Here is a 25,461-nt window from a genome sequence, read left to right on the forward strand (position 1 = left end):
CTGGGCCTACCTACTGCAAACATGAAAAAAAATATGATAAAAAAAAAAACATATAATTAAACATAGTTAAAATCTATCTATACTTTTCTTGTCCACCCTGTACAAAAAGTAAGGAAATTCATTTGCAAGTTGTCCGCAATTACGCAAACATTAACCAAAGAATATTAAAACAGAATCGACCAACCCGCATTGTAAATTAACTAAAATATTCTGAGATAAAAGCCTCTATATTTGTAATTCTGCGTTTCACCAAACTACTTTTGCTAAATAAAATTTAGAAATCCCTTTTAAGTTTCCTTGCTAAACTATAAAACAAAACAAAAGAACAAGTGCGGGTTCTGTAATCCCGCCCTGTTATCAGAAGCACTTTGTTTTGTATTCAAATTCAAAGATAACGTTCCACAAACGAACTATTTGTGCCGGTTTACAATACAACCCGAGTTCCGACAAAATTATTATGGCTTCAAAAGGGTGCGGACTGGCAATACCCAGCCCCTAAAAGATGTAGTTTCGTTTCGAGGGACGGACGACACAAAAAAGTATCTACGAAGGGAACAAACGTGCCGAGGCCGAGGGTTCGCCCGTTTTTGGTGAGGTTTAATTTTTTTACGTACGCGGGACCGAAAATGTGAGCGAACAGCCGACCGTCTGTTGGATTGGAATCGTTTAGGTATATATAAGTGAATGTTTGCTTTGAAAATACATCTTTAAGCGTTTTTTATTTTATTTCTGTAGATGTGGACATCAATAATTATTTTATAAATTATAATATCACCTTCAAATAATAATAAGAGTATGTTATGTAGCGTAAAGATAATGTTCCTGTTCCTACGCGTAATGTAATGATAAGAGGCTTTAGCCGCCTAAGAGCATGTAAAATAACTAAGATAAAATTAAGTTAAATTTACAATGAGGAAAATCATAAAATAACCATGTACCTACGCTATGGTAAGTAGTTACCATAGCTACCATTTATAAAAACAAATTACACCCTAAAAATGCTCAACTGTTTCACAAAGATAAAATTTCAATATAAAAAAACTTCATTTTCATGCAAAGCGAGTGACTAAAATTCCCTTATATCGAGCCCAAAAATAGTGACGTGCTTAACGACCAAATGCTTCGAAAAGCCCCTTATTAGTATGGCAAGCAACACAACGAACATACTATCGCAGTGGGAATTAAAATCGTTTCTTTTGCGCCAAGGTCGGCGAGTTGCGATACCTAATCACAATGTGCCGGCGAACAGTAGTCATGACGCTTGACGACTATTCGCCTCGGTCGAACCATTGTTAATGGGATTCCAAGCTAAAGCGCTGTTACGAATCGAGAGGTCAAGGTATACGTGGGACGAGTTTACAATCGAGACATGTCGGTGAATCGAGTAGGCGGCAACGCGCGGCGCGGCCGGGCGGCGAGGCGATACGGAGAAGCGAGTTAATTTTATATCAGACTGCTAGAGCCATCTGTTGTCAATCGTTGGTATTAAAATGCTTGCGAGAAACGGCCTCTATCGGCCATAGACTGTACTAAGTTATTTGGCGGGAATACCTTGCGTTTCAAATGATGTTTAATGCATACTACCTACAAGATTCTAAACAATGAAATATACCTAATAAATGTAACTCGTTTTTTGGTGTGAGCTAATGAGCTGTCACCTAGCTACGTACATATTAGGTATCCCTAGACCCCTACCGCTCCCCCTACCTAATAATACCAACTAAGTTCAGAATCATTCTCATTTAACTCAAACTCCGTTAATCTGCTTTCTAATAGGCTATGACTGGCAGTTCGTGAAACTAATTCTTCTTTAGTACGAGTATCAGGCAGATGAACATTTTGTTTTAGGTAAATAAGTAATATTTTTGTAGATTAACCCCCTTAGGCCCACCTTTTTTTTTGTTTAGGGGGGAAAATGCGTTCCGCATATCACTAGGGTGCGAGAGGGGACCCTAGTGGTTATGTGGGACTCCCGTATTGGCTAATGAGGCCACGGTATACCCACTAAAAACCTCCCACATGCCACCTCGCCGCTTTGTTGGCGGGGTTACCGGAACACTTGCGCTCACAACGGCGACCCCGCCGGCGGCAGCCGCCCACGTGCAGCTTCTCCGCGGATGCCCAAAGGCCCTCCACAATGAGTGCGCCGGATGACAGGGCGCACCTTCCTCCTCGGCCTCTTATAGGTACAGTGACGGGCCCCCTCGAGTCCGCCACAAAGAGGCCATGGGCACCAGAATGTTCCGGCGCCCAGCGGTGGAAATGGTCTTTGGTCCACCGCTAACCAAGTCGGCCGCAAAGGATAGGGAGAACGGCGCACCGTAATACCAGCACTCCTCTTCCCTTGCCGCCCCACCCACGCCCCACCAATGCCGCTACAGCGAAGCGGCCCCGCCAAGGTCGCAGGGGGTAGGGAAAGCGGCGCACCGTTATACCATCACGCCTCTCCCCCTGCGATCCCACCTCGGCTACCGTGGGAGGGCACAGAGCGGCATCCCATACTGCCGGATCTTCCCTCCCACCGCAGTCCTCCCAGACGCGTCTTAAGTGGGCTTTACAAGCCCACTTAGAGCGACCACCTCGGGCCAGCCAGCTCCCCAAACCGGCCGGCCCTGGGTACCTCTTAGCTTCACCGTGGGTGACCAGTCCACGGTTACTAAGCCCCCCCACCACGGCAAGGTGGGCACCCTAGGGGGGGCCTTAGGCCCACCTGCACCAACCACTCAACTCAAGGTTAGTGGGCTGTCAACTGTCTAATTCCATGTGAAATGGAGGGTTAACCCTCCATTTTCGTTGGTGCAAGTGGCCCTTATTCATAAACGTCCTCTAAAGTTATCATTATCAAGCCGATAAAGTTCGTTTGTCCCTTTCCAACGTATTGGCCGGTGTAATAGAAAAGGACAAACGAACGTTATCGGTTTGATAACTTTAGAGTACGTTTATGAATAAGGGGATAAGTATATCCATACTAACATTATAAATGGGAAAGTGTGTGTGTCTGTTTGTTTGTCCGTCTTTCACGGCAAAACGGAGCGACGAATCAACGTGATTTTTTAAGTGGAGATAGTTCAAGGGATGCTTAATAAATATTGATGCTTAGTAAATGAATCTATACAGGGTGACTTAAAAGATGTGTCGAAAATACTTTATTTATTTTTCAAAGTTTTTTTTAAATTAGTATTATTACACTTTAGTTAGTAGTAGACAGACGTCTTTAGAAAATGGGGAACTTAAGGAATCTAATTTGGTAGCTATGTATTTTACATTAGTTTACAGTAGGTAGTTGTAATTAGCTACGTTAACTATAACTATTAGCATAGCTGGGCACCGTTAATCAAATAGTTAACTTCGTTAATCGTTAATCCGTTACTAAAAAAGTTAACTTCGTTAATCGTTAAAGCGATACATTTCGACAAATTTAACGGAAGTTAAAGTTAATCGATAATCCATTAACACGTGATAAAAATTAAATTTTACTTTCATCAATAATCCATTATATTGTATTATGTTACTGTTCAGTACAGCAAAGCCTCTCAAAACATCCCTGATGTCAATAGGGCAAAACCCGAAATGTTCACAAATGTAAGCGTGTTTATTAAAATGTCCCACTTTTACCATTAAGGCGAAATTTACTTGTATATTTATATGAATATGCTGACAAAGTGGGACGTTTTCCAGAGTAGGTACCTCACAAACATCGTTTTGAAGTGAATGTGGTCATAAATTGTGCTCCAATTAGCGGCCCTGACACAATCGCCATGGTAAAAACCTAGGATTCACTGAGTCAACGTTGGTAAAAAGCGAAGCGAAGAGAACATATATAATTTCGTATTTTTAACGATCGACATCGGGTTTTTTCAGCAGCGTTCACAACGTGTTTTTCGCTGCGCCGCTGGCGCCTGCCATGCTAGATTAACGATTAACGGACTAGGATAAATTTAACGGAAGTTAACGAATCCGTTAACATTTTTTAAAGTTAACTTAAAAGTTAATCCGTTAATCGAAATGTTAACTTCGTTAATTAACGATTAACGGATTAACGAGTTAATGCCCAGCTATGACTATTAGTAAAAAAAGTTGCTACTTTTTTAACTTAATTCAAAAGAATTCACTGGCTTTCAGCGATCGACTGCGACATAGCACAGAGCTCATCTGATTTGTAATAGTATCGTTGTAAGCAACCATTCAACTGAATGAAAAGGTTTCACGATACTTTCTTGAATGAAATGACGTCATTACGCTACGTACGGTTACAGCTATTGTATTATGTAGGATTATAGTATAGATGATTGGGTTCTTTCTGGCGTCAGATATTCTGCTGTTGAAAATGAAATCACGAATTAGTCACAAGTGGGTAGCGATGTGAGCCGGACGCCACGCTCTTTGCTTGCCTTTGCGCTCTTTCGCGCCGCGGCCGGTTCCCCGCGGATTTAGGCCAAGTGTTTCTCTTTCCTTCCTGGCCACAAACGTAATTCTATCCCTTTCTCCTAGTGCTACTTTCATTGATGTAATCAGTTCAATGTTTACATATAGATATCAGGTGATGAAATTTCATTGTGTTTTGAATGCTGATAAAGGATTTCTACGCTGGTTGCCGAGCTTTATGTAGGTATATCTTCAAGTATTGATTAGGAAATTACGAGGTCTTGCGGAGAATCAGTATATTTTCGTTGCGTTGCTGTCATTGGCCACATGCTGAGTTATGTTTTTAAGTAGGTACGTTGGTTGTCGTATCAATAACACACAAAAATACGTCTGATGTTATTGGTTCTGTCACTGTTGTGTAATAGACTTTTTTATGTAATATTATTGGATCATGTTTACCTACTAAACCTTCAATCAGAATAAAGTTAGTTTTACTATTATCTTAAACCTATTTCCAATAAGTAGATTTAAATCTTGTACGTCGACTAAATTAAACTATCACTTATGAAATTACCTACTTACATAACGAATACAAATTATATTGGACTATGTTATCTTAATAGTTGATATAGCGAGTCAATCACAAATTACATTAAATTAGTAAGTCGGTTAAGAAAAACTTCTTACTAGGTATTTACCTAAATTCATTAAACTAGGTACTGCAGTTAATGTACAGCTAGTGAAGGTGAATTACCAATGATTACAAATTACAATAAACTCTAAGTAACAAAGGTAATTTAACTCATAGACCAGATTAATAAATATTTACTACTTACCTCTTAGTCCGTCGTACGTATGAGAAAGTCAAACGAGATGTTAGTGGGGTAGGCATGAACACTCAGCCAATGACGAAGTGAAACGTAGATTTGTATACTGGATTTTAGTTGCCATGGCAATGATCTTTTATCTTAAGTTAAGGCCATTGACTACAGCCACAACAGGCCTGATAATTATGTTGTCAGTCACTCCCCCTTTTATACAAAATGTAAACAATCTCAATACCTACTTTTATGATATTATATGTATGCGCAGCATTGGTGGTTGTATTACCTACCTACTGGTTTTTCTCAAAATGTTAACTTTACCTATCTATGCAACTATTGGTATTTATTTCTTCTAGTGGAACGTATCGTTAACGATTATGTATTTACCTATAGGGTAGCCTGTTAGGTACATATTTGTCTTGTTATCTAAATGATGTATGTTACAGACACATTTTCCAACTGTACGATAATTGGTAGGTATAGGTACAACTATTTAGTCTCAGGTTGTTAATGTAACTTTATTAATAAAAACACTTAAATTAAAATCTTACAAATAAAATAAAACTAAATTATAACTAAATCACTACTTAAAAATAAGCTTATAATAAATAATACTAAAGAAATAATTAGAAAATAATAATAAAAATAAAAGAACCCAATTATAAAAAGAAAAAACCATCTAACAAATCCGCCTGCGGCATGGTGCCCATTATGCTGGCGGCATTTCCTCGCTGTATCGCCAGTGCGATACGTTGCGAGAAATACGCGCCAGCTCTAGGGTCTCCAGTAGAGTCGATAAGCCGAGCCGACAGAGCTCCCACAAAGGCTTTCATGTCGGCAGACCAAGGACCCAGTGTCTCCATAGCAAGCGCCGCAAACTCGTAGTCCTTAAGCAAGGACGAGTATTTGCGGCGCTTGAGAATCTGGGCCTGGTCAGCCGCACCACCGGCCTGAGTGCGGGTCGCCTGGATATGGGACTGCGCGAAGGTATCTACGCAAGTAGCGTCCCATACCAGGGCTCTGCCTAGTTTCCACGGCACCAAAGTGGCCCCGTCGGGACGCTTGCCATCGTCCCTTACCATACCTGTGGGTTCGAGAACTGCAGGCACAGAGGCGGTGGCAAGCGAGCGACGGACCAAATCATTAATGGCGCCATGGCGAAACAGGCGACCGGCGCTTTTGCTGCATGAAAGTCCATGTCGGCCCAGCTCATCGACATTTTTGCCGCAGGAGCACTTGTGAGGGATACATATTTTGGACCCAAGCCTTAAGCATATAGCTATTCTCAAACTACTTGGGTCCAAAACAGTACCAATCTGTCGCGATGGAAGTGCCCGAAGCCAGTGGCCGGACTCGGGAACTGAGACGGCGAGGATTCGGGCACGTTAAAAATCGTCCGGACTCTCAACCAGTAGTGTATCATGGGCTGCTTTTAGGAGAGGAGAGTCCCAAGCCCGCTGGCTGTGACGGGCGACCGGGATGTCCGCACTTGGACATGATTCACACCAGGCCTCCCTGGCCTCCTTCAGACTCGCTATCTCATCATCAGGTATCTGAGTACGGTTTAAAATAATACCGACGAGAGACAGCGAGCCGTATACAGAAGCCAGGAAAGCGGGTAGAGCCGAACTGGTCGAAGTGCGGACACCCAGACCACCAAGCCTTACAGGAAGAACCGCTTGGGCCCATACCATGTTTATAGTTTCATGTAATAATCTCGGTTGAATACCTATTGCGTTTGAATTTACATAAGAAAACAAAAATCCCTGGAAATCCAAGTTTTAAACACCACTCGTGTCTTTGCCTATCAACCTAAAATGGCACAGCTCCAAGTCTGTTACTGGATGGCCTTTGTGCCTACTCTGCTCTGAAATGCACACTCATTTCTTAGTGCCAAAGTCAATACTGAGCAAGAGAGAAATCACCTAATTCCGACTACATTTTGATATTTTTAACCCCCGACGCAAAAACGACGGGGTGTTATAAGTTTGACGTGTCTGTCTGTCTGTCCGTCTGTCTGTCTGTCTGTTTGTCTGTGTGTGTGTCTGTCTGTGGCATCGTAGCTCCCGAACGGATGAACCGCTTTCGATTTAGTTTTTTTTTATTTAAAAGCTGTGTTAGTCGGGAGTGTTCTTAGACATGTTTCATGAAAATCGTTCCACTAGGTCGCGGTCGGGGGTTTTTTCAAAATTTTAATTTTGTGGTTAGGTTAGGTTATTAACATTTTCAAGGGATTAAATTGGCATCAGAAATAGCATCGCCCGGCGCAGTCTTGTATTACTAATAATAGAAAAAATAATAAATTCATATCCAAAAGGGTTTGGGAGAGCACACAAAACTGCTTAAGTTTGAGTGAATTGAGTGCGACTCTTATCTAGCAATGAAGAGGTTGACATTTTGATATAACCGTTATTGGCGATATCGCAGTCGACAGATTGATAGCCCACACCGCAATGAAACCCAATCAGGTACCTCGGGAAGAAAGGTGGTGGCGAAATTCTTAACCACAAGGGGAAAAATGCATTAGACATTAACATTTTGAAAAACCCCCGACCGCGACCTAGTGGACCGATTTTCATGAAACATGGCTAAGAACACTCCCGACTAACACAGCTTTCAAATAAAAAAAACTAAATCGAAATCGGTTCATCCGTTCGGGAGCTACGATGCCACAGACAGACACGTCAAACTTATAACACCCCGTCGTTTTTGCGTCGGGGGTTAAAAATAAATTCCACCTTCCCGAATGAAGGTTGAGGGAGGCGATGGCTGAGATTAATTTCTAGGTGTAATATAATAAATGCAGGGGTCGACAAACTTTTATGCATAAAGAACGAGTCTCAGTTAAAGTTGCATAAATCTTCAATTTGAATGACGGAAACCGCGAAATACTGTATGAACTTCCGTATTCCGATGAAGTACGTATGGCAATGTACCTACAAATAAAAGTTATGATGCCAGCGATAGGATCAGATTCAGACCAAAGGAAATCTGAATTAGAATTGATTCTCTTTTTCCTCTGAAAAAGTGCAGCGTTAAATAATTTCATTAAATTAATTCATTTAATTCGTCCATGTCTTTTCCGTAACCGTCGAAAAGTTAACAGAATCAAAGCTTTCGGAATCGGAATGTACGTCTGTGGCCAAATATATTTGCCTTTAAAAACATGCATCTATTGCGGGCCGCGGCCTCGGTTGGCAACTCCGTGCCATGCACAATTTTATTGTCATTATATTCATTTAACCCTTGCACGGTCCACAGTCCATGCCACCAGTTACTGTAAAGGACTTCCTAATTAGCACAACGAGTAAGCGTGTATAGTTGAGTAAATAGAAAACTAGGATAACTGAGTCTGAAATATATGAAATAATGTAGGTAATTAGGTATTTTTTTACATTTTTAAGTTGAACGAATAATTGGAAAATTCACACCTCCGATAGGACCCCAGCGACCGTTTGGAACATCGGTCCAATCGCTCTGAGTCTGATCAACAGAGTGACGGTACTACCAGATGATGTGTGGTACTGATGGTACCTTCCTATTTTTTCCAAGCCTTCCCTCTTAAGGTGGAGTAGGTATAGCGACATCGACATCCACCGGTAGAATTGAACCTTCCTCATTACTTAAAATTATCGGACAAGTTGTATCATTATTGCGAGCGCGAAGCTCGAGTGAAGCGGCTAATTTTCTTGGGCAAAACGTATGTTTAACCTCCATAATACTTATGTTGCATTTTATGATGTTGGTAAAATTTACACACACTAAGTAAATACATTTAAGTGTTTTGTAGTTTCTCAGCTCACAGATACATCAGATTTAAACGAATCCCATGCAGTTATATTATAATTATAACATAATTATGGTAAGGTAAGATCCATTGGCAATTATAACTATAACTGTTATACGGATCTTGCTACAACCCTCGGACTTTGCTCGATCTCAAACGCACTCAATTACTTCTAACGGAGTAACTCGCACGAAATAATATGTATAGGTAAAAATATAATGTATAAAAGCATGACACATAGAATTTGCGTGTAACTGGCAATGCGCTATCAGTAGCGGCGTCGCTATCGCAACGAGTGGTGATCTCAATCTCTGGTCGATCAAGGTATTTTCTTTATACTTTTTTTTCATATTTGAAATGTCGACTCGTTAGGAAAAGCCTGAGCTGTAAGATAAATTGTATCGAGCGCATTAATGTACCTAGTAAAAATGTTCAAAATACAGGGCCAATATATGATTTTGGTGATTTAGTTTTGGTAGCGATATTTATATGAGGAAAAATTTAAAATGGTGTATATATTTTGAAATCTGTAGCCATAATGAAATGGGTAACTTCATACGAACAACTTTTATATTTCTTCACACCAAAGTCACCGAAAAGCTATAAAGTAAGTTTATCAGAGCAGGATCATCTAGGCTGCGGCTAAACAGGTACATTATTCCAAGTTTTCGTATACCTAGGTCTAGGTACCAACGAAAAACTTGTTTTTTTTTTGTGTTATAATTTTTCTAATTTCAATTAGAAAGATTTTTATTGGAAAGGAACTGGAAAATCGAATGGAATGGAAGGCACAGTTTCACTCAAGCTCTGCGGAAAGCTATAAAATTGGGCATCTAGTGGTCGAAAATCGCGAGAGCGGTCGAAGTTCCCGGAGCTGTATAATCAATACCTTTTATAAAAAATATAGCACTAACTTATGTTTATCAATATGTTGATTATGCTATTTATGATAGTATAATGCGACATATTTATTATACAAATGTCTTGTTTTGTTTTTAGGGTTCCGTACCTCAAAAAGGAAAAACGGAACCCTTATAGGATCACTCGTGCGTCTGTCTGTCTGTCGTCACAGCCAATTTTCTCCGAAACTACTGAACCGATTAACTTGAAATTTGGCATGCATATGTAAACCTGTGACCAAAAGACGGACATGTAATTTAAATTAAGAAAATTGAATTATAGAGGCCACTTTTGGGGGTAAAAGTGAAAATTAAAAATCAAAGCTTCTAGAACTAAGTAGGTATATTGTGTTACATATCAAATGAAAGAGGTTTTATAAGTATTTCAAAAATATTTTTTTAATAATTTTTAGTAAGGCAATTTTCAAGTTATTTAAGAAAATAGGCAAAAAATGAACACCCAATCCGAAACTACTATGCGTAATTTTTTTTAAAAGAAATACACGAGATAGTTTTCAATCTATAGATTCCAGGAAAACCTATTAGAAATCTACAGTAAAACGTAAGTGCGTTTTCACATTATCCGATCCAATATCGGATGTCGGAAGGATTTCAAAGGCAAAACAAAGATGGCGGCTTCAATGTATGGGATATCGGTCCTACATCCGATATCGGATCGGATAATGTGAAAACGCACTAAGTCGGACTGAAAAGAAAAAAACTCAAATTACGAATTTCACTCACTGCCGCTGCAAGGAGTTACCAAATCTCTTGAAATTGTTTGAGCGCGTTTGAATATTACATATAAACTCATTTCTGTTTCGTTTTGTTCAAAATATTGATTATTCGCAAAAATGACTTAAGTTCCTACTAAAAAGGAGGCGCTTGCTGTTGCTGCTAGTGTACGGAACCCTTACAACGCGAGTATTTTGATAACACATTTTAATTGCCGACTTAATATGTCAAGAGATACCTACCTAGGTACTACCAAGAACCATTTAATCGTCCTTGGTACTACATATACCGACCTTAGTGTCGGGTCGGGGTTAATTTATTAGAAGACGACCTCTATATCGGTTTGACCATTTAAAAATAATATTGTGGATTAAAACATCATTCCCTACAACTATGCCAAAATTCGCTTATACAGATATACACGGGTTATTTCTCCCGACCCGATAGGCAGTTAAAAGTGTTCGTTAGGCGTGCTATAATTGGTTGGATAAGTGATAATTTATTGTATAAGTATATTATGTTAGTCTATACTTGAACAATATACACCTAATTACAACTTAAATAAATATTTGAGTTTTAAGTCGAACATAACATAAGTGATATAAGGCACCTGTAGAGAGACGTGACTAACTGACTATAGGGAGGGTCGCCGGTCGTGGCTCTCCTACAAACGGGTGCGCCAAAGTTCATATAAAATTGTTATATAGATTATTGGTAGTCCGAAAATGTTTCTCATACAATTTTACATTATAACGATCATTATTTATAACAATTTTATGTTAATAACTATCGTAACTTCGAATGACTTATGTTCATAATGTCATTCATCATAAATCTTATACTTTTAAACGAGCAATTCTTGTATATTTATTTATTTATTTATATATATATTTATTTACACTGACGATCTCGGAAACCGCTCTAACGATTTCGCAGAAATTTGTTATGTGGGGGTTTTTGGGGTGAAAAATCGGTCCTAACTTATCCTTAGGTCCCGGAAAACGCGAATTTTCGAGTTTTCATGCGTTTTTCTTCGCGCGCCATCTCGTGTGCAGTAGTTGTACTGTTAAGACAGAATTCTTTCGGTCGATGTAAGTACTATTTATTGCAAACACTAGATGGCGACACAGGTCAAGGCTAAAACGAATAGAAAATACACTATTTGAGTTTTTGTGGCGAAATGCGCGCCATCTCGTGTGGAGTAGTTGTGTTGTTAAGGCTGAGAATTCTTTCGCTCGATGTAGGTACTATTCATTTTTGAACTAGATGGCGACACATGTCAAGGATACGAAACAGAACCGAGCGAAGCTCGGTTGCCCAGATATTACGTTTTATACTAATGTATAAGTTTATATACTTATTGATCATAACGATTGCGAGTAATATAATAGTTATCGTTATATTATTGTTAACAGAACAGATATCACATGTGACTGATGTGACAGTCCAGTTAGGTGCGACGACGAGCGTAGCGAGGAGGAGCGTGTTAGGTTGACCGTGAGCGAACCGAAACGAATTTTTAATGTAAATTGTATATGTCACTGTAAAAGCTTCAAGCGCGCTTCTATAAATGGCACAAGTTTTTCATAGAACTTCCCCAAAACTTTTTAAATAATTTTATGATGAATGATTTTCCTAAACACAAAATTATGAATGTTATTAAATATTTGTATAGAATTTATGATTAAAAATTTTCGACTAAATGATTATTATGAACAGTGATAGTAGTACTATTGATAATAATGAAACAAAATTATGATAAGTAAAATTATGAGAAATGATCATTCGGAGCACAAATCGGTATAAACAATAATTTTATAACAATAGTTATTTGTTTTACAAGGGGGCAAAGTAGTTGTTTAACCGCACGTGCCAATATAGATACCTGAGCAAGCGAAAGATTCCAATATTGAACCGCGAGCGTAGCGGTATCAAGACACGAAGGTTAAACAAACTTTGCCACCGAGTGAAACACAACATTTTTCACCACACCAACACGAACAAAATACTGACTATAAAACGACAAAATAAATCAAATCCATCAAATTATTCAATATTTATGATTCAAAATCATCATTTATAGGTAAAATCTAGCAGCCAGATTAAGACATCGAGTTAAAATTTGTATGAAATTTACCAGTTGGTGTGGTGAAAATAATTTTATATGAGCCAATATGGACCCCCTACAAACCTATGCAGCTGACTGTAAATGTACCTAGTTACTACATGTACGTAGGGATAAATGTATTTCGTTTGTTGCGATAGTACCTATACGGCCTGACCGAAATTGGTATTTTATGCTTTAGGTATAGGCTATACCTAAAGCATAAAATACCAATTTCGGTCAGGCCGTATCTGACAGCGCAGTGCCGACATTGCTATCTGGTCATCTCCCAAAATCGTGAAACCGGCAATTCGTGAAATGGAATTAGAACATTCGTGACTAGCCACTTTGTTATCATTTTTTCCGAGTTTTTTTGTATCTCCTCGTGACATATTAAATTATTGCAATTAGGTACCTACAAAACGTGTTATTATATGATTTATATTATTTATTATTATCTATTTACTGGGGAGGGACACAGTCACACTGAGCACCTTTCATAATGGGGCAACACTGAATTGTGTTTTTTTTACTTAATTGATAGGTTAGGTACTTAATTGATAGCTAATTAAAATTTTAATTATGACTTAATTGATGATTAACTATCAATTAAGTCATAATTAGACCCTTTAGAAAATTACCCTGTATACGAGCAAAGAGGGTCGAGTATTATAGAGAGTTATTGTCAAAGTAAAATGTGTAATCACAGTGCATAGACTGCCATCTCTCGACACAAGCTTAAAACCTCGGTTTTGACAATTTGGCCCGTATTGTTAGCTTGATATGTGTTAAAATGTCAAATATTAATATTAGCGCCATCTAGCCGAGCGTTCCCCAAAGGTGTAACGCCATCTAGGCCACCGTACCTTTCTCTCTATGGCTTTGAGGTACGTTTTTTTCTAAGACCTTATCCATCTATACGGAGTTACATATGTCTTTGATACGAGTTAGGTACCTAAGGTACCTTAGTTAATTACTTTATTACTTATATTCTTCAGGGTCCACGACTAAGTAGTTAAAGCAAGTCAAAGTATTAGATTCAGATTAGATACCTATGTATCTGGGGGCACGGCGCCAAGTCGAGCAAAAAGAGGTATATAATATATTATAGTTCCGACGCCAACGTGGCAAAATATTTAAGTTTAGGTATGACTTTTATGAGGCATATTTTTGCTAGAGTTCGTCCCTTTTATGCAGATACCTACATACACCTATATAGGTATATACCTAACCGAACTAAATCCATACTAATATTATAAATGGGAAAGTGTCGTGTGTGTCTGTTTGTTTGTCCGTCTTTCACGGCAAAACGGAGCGACGAATTGACGTGTTTTTTTTTGGTAGAGAATGCCTTTTGGCATTAAGTCCGCCATTTGTACATTTTTGTATATTTTGTGCAATAAAGTTTAAATAAATAAATATTTTTTTAAGTGGAGATAGTTGAAGGGATGGAAAGTGACATAGGCTACTTTTTGTCTCTTTCTAACGCGAGCGAAGCCGCGGGCAAAAGCTAGTATTAAATAAATACAAGTAAGCAGTGTAAACTTAAAGCATTGTGATCTAATTAGTGTCGCATACGTCAGGAGACGACTAATTGTAAAAGCAAACAATAAACTTGCCAATTTTAGCGTTCTGTAAATCACACTTGGAAGGCCACTGAAACAACAGTCTTGGTAGCTGTCATATAATGTATGTATGTAACCATGTATGTAGTCAACGAGGTCGTTTAGTTTACATAACATACGGATATCGACCGCCGGTTATTCTTCAATCGAAGGCGAATTGTCGATAAGTATAGCTCCCTAGTCAGTGGTCTCCGCTGAAAACTTTTTTCAACTTTCTTCACCAAGTAAGTAATTTCTTCCACTTTGTTCTAGAATTCTAGATCACATTAAAGTCCTGTTAGTGGTGCATATATCTAACGTAGTCTCATTGTTTGTATTGGTCGGTTATGTGAAGTAAATTCACCTATTTTCGTTTGCGGTGAGACCAAAATAGTGCATATTTTATTGTGCAATTCTTATTTTTTAAACAGACCATTTCTGATAACGATATAAGTAAGTCACAGAGGAAAAGGTCGCAACAATTACAATTTTGTGATACGTTGTGTAGATGTGTTCATCCATTGCAATATTTGCAATTTGGTACAAAGCTTTACTTAAGTAGGTACAATTATCTACATCATGTGAGGGTGATTGCGATCATTCATTATCGTTCTATATATTGCTGGCCCCGTAGCCGAATGCCATTTCTACGACGCGAAACCAAAACGAAACGCCGCGAAAGGTAGTCTGGCTCTGTCGCGCCAATACGCAAGAGCGATAGAGATAGATATCTACGAGCGTTTCGTTTCGTGAGCGTTTGTGCCATTCGGCCCTGGTCTCTAAATTACTAATACAAGGCCTAAAACTTTGCTATTCAAAGTAATGTCATTTATATAGTAATATTGGTAATTAACATCAAACCTAATTATAATTAACATTGCGTTTACAGCAAAGTATAATTTATTTCTTAATTGCTTGACCGGCAGGTATGGGCGACGTGACACCAAGTCGCCATGCCGGTTCTACGCAACGCTGACTACCCCGCGTCGCAGGCCACCGACTCGGTGAGCCTGCGCTACGCGGTCGCTGTGCTCGGGGCCTGGGCCGCTGAAGGAGGTACGACAGCACTCAGCAGTCTAACACTATTGCAGGTCATACAACAAGCCTAATACATGGCCACAGAGTCGGAGAGCCTGCGCTACGCGGTCGCTGTGCTCGGGGCCTGGGCCGCTGAAGGAGGTACGACAGCACTCAGCAGTCTAACACTATTGCAGGTCATACAACAAGCCTAATACATGGCCACAGAGTCGGAGAGCCTGCGCTACGCGGTCGCTGTGCTCGGGGCCTGGGCCGCTGAAGGAGGTACGACAGCACTCAGCAGTCTAACACTATTGCAGGTCATACAACAAGCCTAATACATGGCCACAGAGTCGGAGAGCCTGCGCTACGCGGTCGCTGTGCTCGGGGCCTGGGCCGCTGAAGGAGGTACGACAGCACTCAGCAGTCTAACACTATTGCAGGTCATACAACAAGCCTAATACATGGCCACAGAGTCGGAGAGCCTGCGCTACGCGGTCGCTGTGCTCGGGGCCTGGGCCACCGAACGAGGTACGTAAGCAGTCTAACACTTCTGTAGGCTGAGCCATACAGCAAGCCATGTAGTAGGATGTAGGTCACAGAGTCGGTGGGCCTGTCTTGCGCGGTCGCTGTGCTCGGGGCCTGGGCCGCTGAAAGAGGTACGTAGCAGAGCAGTCTAACGGCCCGGCCACGACATTGGTCTAAGCGCGACAGCGGTGAGCGGCGGCCATACAGTGGAGCGAGACACAGCGATGGGACTTTTCATTCGCACTTATGGCTGCCGCTCACCGCTGTCGCGCTTAGACCAATGTCGTGGCTGGGCCGTTACACTCCTTTTAGCTAGGCGATATAATTATAAGCCATGCCGTGCGTGCGCTACGCGGTCTCTATGCTCGGGGCTTGGGCCAATTAACATGATTTTTTCATCCAACTTAGTATATCAAACGTAAATACAACTGTAGAGCATTTGGAAGTTACACGGAAGTTAAATGAATAGATCATTTAAATCTGTTTCTCCCTCTTCAGTTTTAATAACTTAATGTTTTCTAGCGGATATCAAATATATCACGCTCGAATATCCTATTAGTCACCATCTCCCGTCCTATTAAACATGCAAGAAACGCCCCGCTGAGTGTCGACGGTGGGTTTTATTCCAATACGGGCAAAAAGTATGCCGGTGTTGCCGGTCTAGCCGAAGTAACAATCGTTAACGCTACGTGCTGATCGAAACACAATCTAGTTCTGTCGCGCCACTACGAGAGCGACAGGAAGAGGCGGAAGAGCTAACTACGATACGCTTACGAAGCATAAACGATTGTGATGTTGGCTAGGTATCTACCCTGCTTTTGTAACCCCGTATTTAATCGCAATATCTAAATGTGATCTTAATGCGTCTAGTATAGAGTTGACAATCATACAAATCTCAACTGAGTAGGTAATCCATTTAAAGGCAGTCTGGTTTTCAGAGACGACAACACAAAGTGAGCAAACGTCACATTATTATTCACACGTATATAAAAAAAGCACGATGGTGTTGAACGTTTGGTGATTAAAGTAAATGACAGATCACATATTATGTCAACCGATGTCCGATTTGAAGCAGGGATCCTTGTTGAAACTTCGTCTTGACACTTGACAGCTTAACTATCCTGTTTGCTGAGGTGTTGAACCAGAATCTTTTACGCTCCACGAACCATTATTCCATGGCGAACGAAACGAATCGCATCAAACGAAAGAGCGATAGAGAGAGATAATTACGATATGCTACGGAACACCATCGACTTGCAACTTGTCTACGCTCCTTGCCCCGGCTTAGTACAATTCCTACCATGCGTTAGTCAGACGAGTAATAAAGCTACAAAGGCATTTTCGTATAGGGTACTTAAGCGTTGTTTCTTTTCTTTTGCAGCTACATACCCCTTCGATTTGACGAAGACGCGGCTGCAAATTCAGTCCGAAGTCGCAGCCGCTAACAAAGCCGGATATAAGGTACCTTAACTAAAGGATTTGTATATATGTCATTTTCATTGAATCCATATTCAATTCATAAGCTGTGGCTGTTGAATTATATAAATGTTCTCAGGGGCGGCCTTAGTCCCCGAGCCTACTCGTATTGCTAAGGTACAGAGACAGAATTAGATATTTAGTTTTTTGAAACAAGGCAAGACTCTTGCGAGCTGCCAATAAGTTAGCCACCCCCCAAAGGCCGCCCCTGACTGTTCTTTTAAATTAAGGTAAAAATGGCAGTGCTTCGACACAATGGTGTGACACGATAATCCTTAATAGACGCATGTCACAGTCGAGTACTGGTACTTTTACATTAAATTTTAGGTCTTTGTTCTCAAATCACAATATATTTTGTCTTCTAGATCGAGAACCATGGCATGATAAAAACAGCAGTCGGCATCGCGAAGCAAGAAGGCGTTCTAAAGCTATGGAGCGGTTTAATGCCCATGTTCCAACGACACATCATATACTCAGGAAGCCGACTCATCTTCTATGAGGAGTTCAGGAACAGGTTCAAGGATGAAGATGGGAAAACGTCTTTGAAGACCGCGTCTTTGGGTGAGCTTGAAGTTTATAGAAGTTTTATTTTTGGAGATGATAATATGTCTTTTTGAACTTCATGAGTACGGAAATTTATTTTGCTCCTAAATCATGGATTCTATGAATCAAACTTGAAGACTATGGGAGTTGTGGGACCGTCAATTAGTTAGTGTAATACTAATAATGCTGTCCTTATTGATTTATTTTATTTTTAGGGTTGCAAACCAAACAGGTACAAAAGGAACCGATATGGTGCGATTCTGTCCGTATATTACATTACATTACTAAATATCTCGAGAAGTACTTAATTCTATCGATTTCTTTTAACGCTAAAATATTATTATATTATATCAACGTTTATAAGAAAATCGAATTTGCATTCAACTGCATACATTCTGGACTTTTTATTTTTATTACACATATTTTAGTCATCATTTGAATGGACTATAAAGCCGATAAGTTTTGTCGTTTCGTTGTTGAGCAACAAACAATGAATTGCGGAGCACAAGGAAAAGCATTGTGTTCGGAAAACAATTGACGCGAATGTAGAATATTTGCATAAGAATACGAGCAAGTAATGTGGCGGGAAGATAGAGGATATTCCACAAGACACTGTGTGCAGACTGATTTCCGAAAGGCGCTTACAGTCATTCAATCGTAATATTAGGAACAACTTACCTTTTCTTTCATGTAACCGAGAGAACCCTGACTGTCTGAGTTCTGAGTTGTTTAACTGTATAAAAAAGGAATTTGATGCCTGCTTCATCCCCAAGAAGATGCAGGGCAAGGTCAAGGTTAAATTTAGCGATTGGGCTACGCCGGATATTCACGATAAGAGACGCCGGCTCTATGATTTGTATGATCTGCGAACAACTGATAAAAGGCCGGAATTTATAGAGTACGTAAAGAATTTCTCGAAATCTTTTAAAAGGATGTGTGTCGCCGCTAAAGCTGATTATTTATCCAAAAAGATCTTAAATTCCAGCGATAAAGTTAAAACTACATGGCAAGTGATCAGCAGTGAAACAGGAAAGCGTAAAATAAAAGAACGGCACTACAACCTACGAGTTGCTGATACTTTAGTAAGTTCCGACCGTGAAGTGGCAGATCACTTCGAGCGATTTTTCTCGAATATACCGGCAGAGACAACAAAGTCTCTTAACTCATCGCCAATTGTCGCTGAAGAAATGCTGCAAGCTAATGTAGAAGAATGTTCAGAAATATTCACATTTTCTTATGTTACTCCGACCATAGTTATTAAAACGTTCAGATCTTTAAATTTAAAGAAAACTGAAGATCTATGGGGCTTGTCAGTTAAAGTATTACACTCAATAGTAGAATCAATCGCACCCTATTTAGCTGAGATTTTCAACAGATGTATTGAAACTGGCATTTTTCCTGATATTATGAAACACAGCAAAATTATCCCGCTGTTTAAATCAGGAACGAAATCAGACCCGACCAACTTTAGACCTATTTCAATATTACCAGCGCTAAGTAAGGTCTTTGAGAAGCTTATTCTTAATCAACTGTTGTCTCACTTTAACAGAAATAAATTGCTTGACAATAATCAATTTGGTTTTACCAGAGGTCGTTCAACTACTGATGCCGGTGTGGTACTTCTAAAACACATCTTTGACGCCTGGGAAAGAGCTCAAGATGCTGTTGGAATTTTCTGTGATCTATCAAAGGCCTTTGATTGCGTTGATCACGAGAATTTAAAGAGAAAATTGAGCCACTATGGGGTTAAAGCTGCTGCCCTTGACCTTGTTTCATCGTACCTTTCCGACAGAACTCAGCGAGTTGTTATTAATGGGACTCAATCAGCAGGTTCACCGGTAGCACTTGGAGTGCCTCAAGGTTCAATTCTCGGTCCCTTCCTGTTCTTAGTATACATTAATGATCTACCGAAACTAGTGCAAGATAAACATGATATAGTGTTATTTGCTGACGACACTTCTCTTATATTCAAAGTTGACAGAAAGGAAAGCAGCTTCGATAACATCAACGATGCACTGTCTAGCATAACAGACTGGTTTACGGCGAATAACTTACTTCTAAACGCCAAGAAAACCAAGTGCATCAGATTTGCGCTTCCGAACGTTAAGCAGGTAAATAACAGTAAGATCCAAATGAAAGGTGAAACGCTGGAATTTGAAGATCGAACGGTTTTCCTTGGAGTCACTTTGGATTCAAAACTGCAATGGCATGCACATATAGCCACTTTAGCTGGCAAACTTAGTTCTGCAGCTTACGCAGTAAGGCGAATCAGACAACTAACAAACGTAGAGACGGCCAGGCTGGTATACTTTAGCTACTTCCACAGTGTTATGTCATATGGGATCCTGTTATGGGGAAAAGCTGCAGACATTCAGGCTATTTTTGTGCTGCAAAAACGAGCAGTCCGTTCAATCTACGGATTGGGCGGTCGAGCATCTTTAAGAGAAAAATTCAAAGAGGTGAACATTCTTACCGTTGCCTCTCAATACATATACGAAAATATTATGTATGTTCGGAAAAATATCCACGAATTCAAGCTTAACAGTGACATCCATAACTATAACACAAGGAACAAACATAAACTTGCTGTGACCGCCCACCGTCTCCGTAAGGTTGGTACGTCTTTCGTCGGGAACTGTACACGTTTTTATAACAAAGTACCAACCGATATAGTGGATTTGCCATTTGACAAATTTAAGGCACGCATTAAGCGTTTGTTGTTATGTAAGGCGTACTACACTGTGAAGGATTTTATAGATGATAGGGATGCCTTTAAGGTGGTTGCTTGTCAATAGATGAATGAAGTCGTATATATTTTTTCATTTTCTCTGCATTGTGTAATTAAGCATACTAGTGTTCAATTGACGTATGAGAACATATTCTCGTCTGATTATATTGTTTTTATTTAAGTTTAGTTGTGGACACTTGGAGACCTTATACATCTCCAAGATTATGTGTTTAATGTTTAATGTTTATCTTACTTTAATTTTATTGTATAAATCTATATTTCCTTCCTTTGTAACATACGAGCACAGAATATAGTGTCTTACAGCTATGTTTTATTATTTGAATATTTAATTTAGCCTGGCAGCTTGAACATGTCATGCACACTTAAAAGTCTTTGCTGCGGTGGCGTCGTTGATCGGGTCGCCACCTTCCCGAATAAAGGTTGAGGGAGGCGATGGCTGAGATACGCGTCATACTCGTGAACGGGTGCCGTCTGTGAAGACCGGTCTGTTTAAGCTTACTGGGGCTGTTATAACTTAGTAACTTTAATTCTAATTTTTATTAAATTAGGACACTTTGTTCGGTTGTCGTTTGTTTCCTTTCTTTTAGTGAATATTTTAAATATATGATTTTGACTCATGGAGACCATATACATCTCTAAGGAGAATTAGATTAAGTAGATATACATTTTATTTTTAGTTGTGACATTTAGAGTCATTTGCACCTCTAAAGTAATTTTAGACTTTTTTTTTTTGTATTTGTACTTTTTATATTAAAATTTAGTGTAGTTCTTGGTTGTAATTCGACATTTAGAGACCTTCTACATCTCTAATTAATTGTATAGAGTTAACTTTAGTTAGAACTTAGAATTAGTATATTAATAGTATCAATTGTAATTTCAACTCAATTTTAAATATTTTTTTAAATACCTATGTACATGTGACGTGTAAAAGTGCCCCTGTGGCCTATTTGCTGAATAAATTATTTTGATTTTGATTTTGATTTTGAAAAGTACAAAAGAAATAACCCTTATTGTGCGACTCTATCCGTCTGTCTGTCACTTTACTAAATATCTCAAAAAAATCGGGAGCATAAGTAACTCGCGACATTTTTCTACAAACCGCACGATACACGAAAATGTAGAACCTCGTTTGTTAAAACGCGTGTGTTGTTGAAGCGAAGGCGGGCTGGCGGCGGGCGCGCTGGCGCAGCTCGTGGCGTCGCCTACCGACCTGGTGAAGGTGCAGATGCAGGCTGAAGGCCGCAGGGTGCTGCAGGGCAAGCCGCCGAGGTTCACTGGGTGCTGGCAAACGTACAAGTTGCTGTATAAGGAGAGCGGGATCCTGGGCTTCTGGAGAGGTAACTTATGAAGTGTTGTGAAGCGAAGACAGCTCATGCGTCTCCCTGCACCTGGTGAAAGTGCAGATGCTAGCTGAAGGCCGGAGGGTGTTGCAGGGCAAGTCACCGAGGTTCTCAGGCTGCTGGGAAGCATACAAGCTGCTGTATAAGGAAAGCGGGATCCTGGGCTTCTGGAGAGGTGGGTTAAACTTATGTCCTGTGTTGTTGAAGTGAAGGTAGCTTTTAGGCTCGCTTACCGACCTGGTGAAGGTTCAGACACAGGCCGAGGGCCAGAGGTGTTAGAAGGCAAGGTTCACGGGCTGCTGGACGTAAAAACTGCTGTATAAGGTAAGCCGGGTCCTGGCCTGGAGAGGTAACTTACCACGTGTCTTATTCAAGCGAAGGCGAGCTGGAGTTCGTGAAGGTGTAGGAAGGTCGGAGGGTGCCACAGCGTAAGCCGCCGAGGTCCGCGGGCTGCTGGCAAACGTACAAGCTGCTGTATAAAGATAGCGGGATTCTGGGCTTTTGGAGAGGTATTTACATATAAGTAGGTAACTTATATTTCTTATGAGGACAGTTCGAGAGCACGCTTGCGAGGATATTTTCTTGTTGGGAAGACCGTCATAAGGAAAGAAGAATATCTTAAGTGCGTCGCTCTGATATAGTCAATGAGGAGACCTTCAATTTCGTATGGTCTACCAATTTTCTATATATGATTTTGTTATAAGAAATTGAGCAGGTAAATAATTTGCTCATTGTGCTCACACCCACTAACCTCAAGAGGGCTGATAGACACCTCTACTCTACTAGCGTTCGTAAAGAACTCATATAACTCTTTCACGTCCAGGTGCCGTCCCAAACGTGCAACGCGCAGCGCTAGTCAACATGGGCGACCTGGCTGCTTACGACTACAGCAAACAGTTCCTGATGCGGGAGTTCGGCATGGCTGACAACGCGCTGGTGCATGCCGGGGCGGCGTTCGCGGCCGGCTTCGTGGCGGCCGTCGTGGGTACTCCGGCGGACGTGATGAAGACCCGTCTGATGAATCAGCCCGTCGGCCCGGACGGAAGGTGAGATACCGCACTCTTGATCTTTAAAAACAGTTTTTACTTTCTTGCCTTTGGTTCTTCTGTATTTGCCACAATTTCTGAAGTCCGTCGTAAAGAGGTATAATAGGTGCATAACATAACATAACATAGCCTAAAGGCTAAATAAATTTCCATGACTTAAAATAAGTTTTAACAATCTGTAAATATTTCAATCTCAAAACGTGGTTAAGACATGGCCCCTGTTCGGGTATAGGCCTCCTCCAGCTGCCTCCAATCACTTATTTTTTGTGCCTTTTCCATCCAGTCTGTCCCCGCTATGTTTTTGATTACCTAACTACATATAAGTTGGCCCTCAGCCCTTCTACTAGCCAAGTACGAATAATTTTGCAGTATTTTTTTAAAGAACCATCATAAAAATACATATTATTATTTATTTAAGGAGTACCAACAGCTATTTACACAGAAATCACAACAAACATAAAAAACAAAGAGCCAATTACAGGAATATGTAGTTATGTACTAAATGGGAGTGCGTTTACGAACTTAAACGGCTTCGTCTAATATATTAGATGGGTTTCTTTAAATTAATGAAGTTTCGAGCCCTCCTTAGGCAGAACATTACGTAATTAAATGGAAACTTTTGTAAAGTACTTATAGTAATTGGTTCTATTATAAATCACCGAAATCAAGACAAACAATCAGTTTTGCTATATGTAAATAAATTTCATGAACATACCTATGCCCAATTACGAGTTAACAAAGCCGCATCCCGAGATAAATAATTGTACCTATCTGATAGAAATAAAGATAGGTACTCTTAAAAGCGTATAAGCTTACAAGCTGTTGGTATCTTGTATCTGGTATCTTCAATTAACAAAACTAGTTCAAGTTCTCTATTTGCAAAACTTACAATTAACAAAACATACCTAGGTATTTATTTACGTACCCAATTATTAAGCCTCTGCCCTCTGGAGTACTCTCCGAAGTTAAATAGTTAACCTCTCCTGTATATGTAGTGTCGCGTTTTTTTAAATAGTAGGTAGGTATCCTGCATATACTTGAGGTAATAACTTCTTGAAGTAATAACTTCCAGAATCTTTTAGGTAGGTACATATACGCTCCCCGACATATTGAAAATAACGCCAGTGTTAAGAAGTTTATGTTAACTAAGTACATAATTATATGTAAATAAATAGGCGCAACGACTCCGTAAATGCACAGCTATCGGCGAGGTCGGCCGAACGCGGTCAAAGTCGATCCGCGGTCGGACAAGCAATGTCGAATGACCCGTTTTTTATATACATTTTATATGTAAGTACACCTTCCAACATCTGTGAACAGAATATGACATTTAGTTTCTCTAATAGAGGTCGAAGATATCGCCAAATATTTTGGATTAGGTATTTCATGCTCTTTATGTAGGACTGAACGAAAACAAAAGAGTAACAACAACGATAGTTATTCGATTGTTCCATGAGAAATAAGATAATAAACAAACCAATCTATTTAAATAGATATTATTCTACGAGTAGGTACATACAATAATAGATTTTATGGGCGATATTGAAGATCTGACATTAAGAAAAATCGACAAAGATCGTGCAAAAAAAGTGCCCGCTTGTGTTTATGTTTAACATTAAGATTAGATACTTACTTAAGTGTACGTATTTGTAACGATCAGCGCCACTCCTTGCTGATGCCACCTACCAAAAATTCCAACAATTAAAAACAATATGATATCCTAATCAAAAGCTAATTAAATTGTTTTTCTTTTCCAGGGGTGTCCTGTACCGTGGCATGATCGATTGTCTCCAGCAATCAGTGAAGAACGAAGGCATTTTCTCCTTGTACAAAGGCTTCTTGCCCCTCTGGATGCGGCTAGGGCCGTGGGCACTGATCAACTGGATGGCTTTTGAGAACATCATGCTTGCCTTAGGTGGAAAAACATTTTAGAAAAATATAACTGTTGCTGAAAAAAAGACAATACTTATCAGGTAACATGAAGTTACTGTTTTCTAGGGAGACTAAAAGTTCATAGGGCAGGCAAACTACGGAAATGATGCTAAAAACTAAAATTGAAGCCAGATGAACGATGTAGAAAGCTGGTTTCCGTTGACGTTTTCTGAGGGTAGTTAGAGATATGATCAACCTACAGAAACTAGGATTATTTCTTTGCCGTGAGGTGGCAACACTGGCAACATCGTTGTATCGTCCTGTTTAAAATTATGTGACTTGTAATTTGTATTATTAATAAATATTATGATTATGATTATGATTATGTTATCTCACACATATCGATTTGAAAGGGATGACACCACAATGTTGCCACTTTTTAGTTTCTACTCTTTTTGGTCTGACTGTACCTACGAGACTCCAGTTGTCGGTAGTGGACAGCTCTCATGTTATTCGTGTACAGAATTAATCGTAGATTTGTGGGTATCATGAAATAAAATGTTTAGGGGAGA

The 25,461-nt window shown here is 39.8% G+C and overlaps 1 protein-coding gene across 6 annotated transcripts; it reads left to right on the forward strand.

Moving 5' to 3' along the window:
• The first annotated feature begins 424 nt into the window (after window positions 1–424).
• LOC125233336 (mitochondrial uncoupling protein 4) lies at window positions 425–25,208 on the forward strand. 6 transcript variants are annotated; one of them, XM_048139314.1, is made up of 7 exons: window positions 425–590; window positions 15,245–15,374; window positions 17,245–17,324; window positions 17,705–17,900; window positions 21,792–21,968; window positions 22,795–23,017; window positions 24,775–25,208. In XM_048139314.1, exons 2-7 carry the CDS (start codon window positions 15,272–15,274, stop codon window positions 24,947–24,949), a joined length of 954 nt encoding a protein of 317 aa, XP_047995271.1. In that variant the 5' UTR covers window positions 425–590; window positions 15,245–15,271; the 3' UTR covers window positions 24,950–25,208. The 6 variants fall into 6 exon arrangements, with proteins under 6 accessions (XP_047995271.1, XP_047995269.1, XP_047995268.1 ...); XM_048139312.1 differs by lacking the exon at window positions 425–590 and adding an exon at window positions 4,357–4,609; XM_048139311.1 differs by lacking the exon at window positions 425–590 and adding an exon at window positions 4,357–4,605.
• Window positions 25,209–25,461: the final 253 nt, after the last annotated feature.

The sequence above is a fragment of the Leguminivora glycinivorella genome, chromosome 14 (genome assembly GCF_023078275.1).
Source record: "Leguminivora glycinivorella isolate SPB_JAAS2020 chromosome 14, LegGlyc_1.1, whole genome shotgun sequence".
Classification (NCBI taxonomy): domain Eukaryota; kingdom Metazoa; phylum Arthropoda; class Insecta; order Lepidoptera; family Tortricidae; genus Leguminivora; species Leguminivora glycinivorella.

Excerpts from the sequence above, each read along its gene's own strand:
- LOC125233336 (XM_048139314.1), top strand. The coding sequence starts at position 15,272 with ATGCCGGTTCTACGCAACGCTGACTACCCCGCGTCGCAGGCCACCGAC. Across the intron at positions 15,375-17,244 it reads GGCCTGGGCCGCTGAAGGAG|CTACATACCCCTTCGATTTG; the intron begins GTACGACAGCAC and ends TTTCTTTTGCAG. Across the intron at positions 21,969-22,794 it reads GATCCTGGGCTTCTGGAGAG|GTGCCGTCCCAAACGTGCAA; the intron begins GTAACTTATGAA and ends TTTCACGTCCAG.